At 44.1% G+C, this 6,451-nt stretch overlaps 1 protein-coding gene and 1 long non-coding RNA gene across 2 annotated transcripts in view; one reads left to right on the forward strand and one right to left on the reverse strand.

Moving 5' to 3' along the window:
- The window catches only part of LOC107728513 (nucleolar protein 11-like), a 24,344-nt gene extending 23,517 nt beyond the window's left edge, over positions 1-827 (reverse strand). The window contains exon 1 of the mRNA XM_016538717.1: positions 774-827. Coding sequence (XP_016394203.1) covers positions 774-827 — 54 coding nt within the window. The remainder of the gene's footprint in view (positions 1-773) is intronic.
- A 2,771-nt stretch (positions 828-3,598) lies between these two features.
- Positions 3,599-5,696, forward strand: LOC107728514 (uncharacterized). Its single transcript, XR_001638483.1, has 2 exons — positions 3,599-4,820; positions 5,427-5,696. It is a non-coding gene; the product is annotated as an uncharacterized LOC107728514 (long non-coding RNA).
- The last annotated feature ends 755 nt before the right edge of the window (positions 5,697-6,451 follow it).

The raw sequence follows: 6,451 nt of genomic DNA on the forward strand, positions 1-6,451 counted from the left end.
ACAAGGCATCATCACCATATGGCAAGGGGCGTAAGATTTCCGTCACACGCTTGAGGTATTCAGCCAATCACAATGCACTGGATAGCTGGCCAATCACAGCACACCTCGCTTTTTTAGACCGATGAGCTTTGTAAAATTCGACGCATTTCAGAAAGGCGGGGCATAGAGGAGAAACAATAATGTACAGTATGTGGAAATTAATGTGTTTTTTTTTACCTTAAACCGCATAAACACATTTCATTACTCCAAATACACAAAATAATGTTCTTTTTAACAGCATCATATGACCCCTTTAAGAGTTTATCCACGGACCCAGTATACTGTTACACAACATACGTTCTCTTAACTATTTAACGTTCCAAAACTGACTGTGTTTAACCCTTTAAACATCTCAACTAATACACTTGTTGGTCTCGTTCTCTTTTAGTTCTCTCTTATAACAGAGGCTTGAGCCATTGATATGCAGGCTTACGCAGTTATTAATGCAGTCTAATGCGGTTATTAGAGAGAGAGAGAGAGAGAGATTAAGTGCGTGTGAATACCTGCGTCTATGCGTCTCTCAGCAGCGTTCAGCAGCAGCGTCTTCTAATAGCGAATCTTTAAGTTAAACTCCTTCATGAACCTCGCTACTGAGAAATGTCATGTAGCTTTTTTTTTGCGAAACTATTTTACTGATAAATTCGCGGTGCAGCGCTGACAAGAAGCTTCTGTTCGCGTCTCCGCACTTGAACTCCGTCACCAAGGACTCAAGCCTTGCACTGGACGACACCCACTGGCATCACAACACCAGAGTCCTCCATCAAGAGCACAGAGAACGTGACACCCATGTCCACGACAATTATCAGCCCAACCGCTGGAAAAATCACATGGGACCAGCCACGCTTCTCAAGAAATCCAAAAGATAAGAACAGCTGGAAACCTAACCAGACATCCAAAGGTAATCGCCCAACTCATCCAAGAGAAACTCGTGTGGGTAAGCTACAACAAAACCCACCTCAGCACCACTCAGACATGCACAGTGCCGAGTATACACAATAACAAGACAGCTTACCATCAGACGACATGGAACAAGTCATGAGACAAATGAAAGAGTTCCTTCAAGACAAGCTGAACACGGATGACCACAAAGTTGAGTCATGCTCGCTGTGACCAGCGACAGAACGGAAGGCCGGTGATCACCTGGAACACCACATCAGAGATGACAAACACCTGTTCAACAACCACCCAGAAAGAGCAAGTCTCCCACGGCCAACTGTTGATGGAAACTCAGAGGTACCAAAGAACATCACCTCAGTCACCCATCGCTCCGTAACAAACTGCCAAATGAACTCCAACTCCAAGAACCACATTCCTGTCTGTGCAACATCAACAACCAAAGCACAGAAGGTCAGAAAGTCTGCCACAACCAGAAGGCATCACAAGAGGAATGCAACATAGGAGACTAAGTTTGCACCCCAGCTTCACACAGCCATGCCAAACTAGCTCCGACTGTCTGTTTTGGCTATATTACTTTTTTGTCTCATGCAGCGCACTGCCTGGGTCTGAGTAACTAACTAAAAAAAACTAAAAAAAAAAAGTGCATGCGATATTAATAGACGAACTACGCTCATTTATAATTCCAAACAATCAGTAAGTGACAGGTGTTAGGAAACGCTGTTTTGTACTCATTTATGTACGAGTCGGCTGCGGTGCAGCCAACTGAATGCGCTGCTTCTCTGCCGCTCACTGCACAGAACAGACGCCGAGAGAGGTGACACTTCTCCGGGTATTGTTTACCTTCTTGATAACCACATTCAATCGAAAAATTTTTTTTCTCTAAACCGAAAAGGAATTGTTTCTTTTCATTGAATTGTTTTCACCTTTTTCTCTCTTTTTCCTCTTCCTCATTAGAAGTGATGAAGTCTTCGCATCCCTAGTCTACTTAGACACCCCGAGACCAACACAATCATCACCACACTTCACTAGTGGGTCACAGTCACTGATACCACACTTAGTTGTCCCACCACACATAGGCTTCTACTCCACACAGATCTGTGTCAGTCTCTCTTTCCACCGTGTCCACATGCCACAGACTGCAGACCCCATTGCCCATGGGGAAGATGTGAACACTTGGCTGAGAGGCATGACAGACAGTCTCAACCCCAAGACTTTTGAACTATTATTATTTTTAATAATAATCCTAATTCTGAGAAGATTCCTGACACAAGATTCAAGCCAGAACAACCACCACGAGGAGCTAGTAAAGATCACCAGCTCCCTAAACTATGCCTTCACAACCCAGCTGAAACTGAGCGACAAGCACATCACCCACCTTCAAGAGGAGCTGACGCGTGCTCAACACCGCATAGACAAGCTGGAAGTGAAAGTTCAAGATCAACTCAAAGCACCCAATGAGAGAGAGCAGGAAACAACAGAACAAGTTAAGAAGCTCCAAGCAACCCTGGCAGCAGCTCAGCTCGACCAACAAACATGCAAAGGCTGCCCAGAAAGACCTGGTAAACAGATTCCAGTATGCCAAACAGCTACTAGGGAAAGCCAAGAATGACATCAGAGACAAGAATGCTGAAATCAGTGCCTTGAAAGACCACCTTGAAAGGTACAGAACTGAAATGGACAATCTGACCCAACAACTAGACGATACCAACGATGAGTTCTACATGGTCAGAAAATAACTTAAATATGCTTATGAGCTGAAACAAGAACTAAGAAAAGAGAAACATCTCTCAGCCTCACCACTGCTGAGCAGAGCAGAGTCCCACGTCCAAGAATTGGCATACAACGAAAGAAGTTAAGGGCCACAACCCAAAACCTCACCTGCCTTCACCACACAACCCTTTCCTGCCAACGAAAGAATACCTCCCATCCAAGCAGACCTTGGAGCTGCATATGGGATGACCATCAAAGACCTCAACAAGCTGTCTAAAAACATCAGCAGGTTCAACCCAAACTCCAGAGGGCCACGACATCCAGGCCTACCTGCAAGATATCGAGTTTCATCTAGAAATGAAACCTCATGTGACTGACAGAGACAGATTATACCTCCTTAGAGCCACGTCCAATCCTGAGGTACGAAACTTCCTAGATCGACAGCCCAGTCAAACAAAGTCAAGCTACCAGCTACTTCGTGAGGTCCTGATTAAAGAGTTTACAGACCCTGAGTCTGAACATGGACTGTTAACTGCCTTGCAGATCAAACAAGGTCGACAAGAGACTCCACAAGCCTACTACAACCGACTCCGACAAGCCTACTTTGGTGCACACAACGAACCTGACCTTGAAGAGGATGTGAACTTCAAAAGCCTCTTTGTAAGAAATCTGCACCCTGGAGTCAGCCACCATCTTGGCGTCATGGCCTGTCCACGCTCCATGACCATCCAACAGTTGCGTGACCTAACACAGAAGGCCTACAACAAGCAGAAGATGGCCTCAAAGAAAGGTAACAAAACATACCATCTTGGCGTCATGGCTTGTCCGCACTCCATGACCATTCAACAGTTACATGACCTAACACAGAAGGCCTACAACAAGCAGAAGATGGCCTCAAAGAAAGGTAACAAAACATACACACACTTGAACTCCGTCACCAAGGACTCAAGCCTTGCACTGGACGACACCCACTGGCATCACAACACCAGAGTCCTCCATCAAGAGCACAGAGAACGTGACACCCATGTCCACGACAGCTTTCAGCCCAACCGCTGCAAAAATCCATGGGAACAGCCACGCTTCTCAAGAAACCCAAAAGATAAGAACAACTGGAAACCTAACCAGACATCCAAAGGTAATCGCCTGACTCATCCAAGAGCAACTCGTGTGGGTAAGCGACAACAAAACCCACCTCAGCACCACTCAGACATGCACAGTGCTGAGTATGCACAAGAACAAGACAGCTTACCATCAGACGACATGGAACAAGTCATGAGACAAATGAAAGAGTTCCTTCAAGGAAAGCTGAACATGGATGACCACAAAGTTGAGTCATGCTCGCTGTGACCAGCGACAGAAAGGAAGGCCGGTGATCACCTGGTACACCACATCAGAGATGACAAGCACCTGTTCAACAACCACCCAGAACGAGCAAGTCTCTCACGGCCAACGGTTGATGAAAACTCTGAGGTACCAAAGAACATCACCTCAGTCACCCACCGCTCACTAACAAACTGTCAAGTTAACTCCAACTCCAAGAACCACATTCCTGTCTGTGTAGCAGCAACCACCCAAGCACAGAAGGTCAGAAAGTCTGCCACAACCAGAAGGCATCACAAGAGAAATGCAATGTAGGAGACAAAGTTTGCACCCCAGCTTCACACAGCCATGCCAAACTAGCTCCGACTGTCTGCTAAAGAACTTCCTGCCTTGCTGGACTGACCCCCATTAGATCATGGACATGCCCTCATCCAAGCCAAGGATGCAGAGAGCCAGTCTTCACTGACATACAAGAAAAGGGGGGAGACAACACAGACTGAAACAGATCTGACCACACATACACTACACCATTAACACACACAACATTACCTAAACACAGAGGTAACCACATCTACTGATAACACAGTCAACAAACATTTTCTTCCCACAAGTAGAATATCCAAATTTTAGCGTAACATAAAGTTACATATGCCCACCATGAAGAAACATGCAGCCATCCTCACAATAGGTAGAACACCTGACACTAAGTTAAGGTACATGACACACTAGCTGCACGTGACATCCTAGCTCAACAGTAGTTGTAAGCCATGCTAGGAAAATCCACAGCAGCTTTGTTTTGTTTTGTTTTGTTCTTCTTTTACCTATCCTGATTCCTTCCCCTCTTTCCTTAGTAGGTGAAACATCAACAACCAAAGCACAGAAGGTCAGAAAGTTTGCCACAACCAGAAGGCATCACAAGAGGAATGCAACATAGGAGACTAAGTTTGCACCCCAGCTTCACACAGCCATGCCGAACTACCTCCGACTGTCTGCTAAAGAACTTCCTGCCTTGCTGGACTGACCCCCATTAGATCATGGACATGCCCTCATCCAAGCCAAGGATGCAGAGAGCCAGTCTTCACTGACATACAAGAAAAGGGGGGAGACAACACAGACTGAAACAGATCTGACCACACATACACTACACCATTAACACATACAACATTACCTACACGCAGAGGTATCTACTGATAACACATTCAACAAACATATTCTTCCCACAAGTAGAATATCCAAATTTTAACGTAACAAAGTTACATATGCCCACCATGAAGAAACATGCAGCCATTCTCACAATAGGTAGAACACCTGACACTAAGTTAAGGTACATGACACACTAGCTGCACGTGACATCCTAGCTCAACAGTAGTTGTAAGCCATGCTAGGAAAATCCACAGCAGCTTTGTTTTGTTTTGTTCTTCTTTTACCTATCCTGATTCCTTCCCCTCTTTCCTTAGTAGGTGAAACACCTAGACACCCTGCAAGGGTCAAAGGTCTGATATTAGGATTGACTCACCACACCTAATATCCGCCAGTAATTCTAAACTGAATGGAAGCCAGAGAGCTCCATGCACGATAGGTCAATTCATTTCATTGCAAATGATGTTACTAGAAAATTAACGGTAAACGTTTTAAATTAAGACAACCTAGAAGAACCAAACAAAGTTATCCGCAAAATTTGATTGACGAATCAACGTACGGAACCAAATTAGAACAATTTCCAGATTGAACTAAAACATATTCAATTTACTAAACTAGTTTGACTAATTGAACTTTACCACCTGTACCTAAATAACCTGATGCCTGCACCAGTACAGTAACAGTTATGGAGGTGTCTTGTTGTTTGCTGTGTTTGTCTGCTTCTTCTGCCTTTGTTTCTCCAGCGCTCGCCGATGTCTTCAACTCAACACATCTCCGATCGAAGGGGGGTATGTAGGATATCAGACCGAATCAGACAATCTAAGATTTGGTCAAACATGGCTGAAACCTGAGGAGCCCAGAATTCCACAAGAGGCCCAAGACACACATTCGCTGTAGTCGTTCAGTTCTGTCTAATATGGATAGAAGTCTAATAATCACATAGAACTGTTAAACAAAGGAATTAAAATGTATACAAAAAGTATTAGTCGAATCTAGTTGAGATCTTGTGAAGTGTGCATTTGTATCCTGCACGATCGCATATGCTCTGCGTGACGGTCGATCAGTGTGAATTGAATGCTGACAGGAGGACAGTCCTGCTTGACTGGAGATGCGCGATCGACAAACTTTAAACTAGCGATTTCAAATTATGCTGCGCGTTATGCATTTGCCCACTGTCATATTAGTGTCGTTTTCATTGCGTGCTGTATGTAAAATGAGTGTTACCTTGGCTTTATTTGAAAAAAAAAAAAAAAAAAGAAAAAACAGCAATATTGAGAAATATAACATTCATTTTCAAATCATTTCAAATTTCTTAAATATAAATTAAAATAAATAAAATTATATC

Source organism: Sinocyclocheilus rhinocerous, unplaced genomic scaffold (assembly GCF_001515625.1).
Source record: "Sinocyclocheilus rhinocerous isolate Xijiao unplaced genomic scaffold, SAMN03320098_v1.1 scaffold2442, whole genome shotgun sequence".
In the NCBI taxonomy this organism is placed as follows: Eukaryota; Metazoa; Chordata; class Actinopteri; order Cypriniformes; family Cyprinidae; genus Sinocyclocheilus; species Sinocyclocheilus rhinocerous.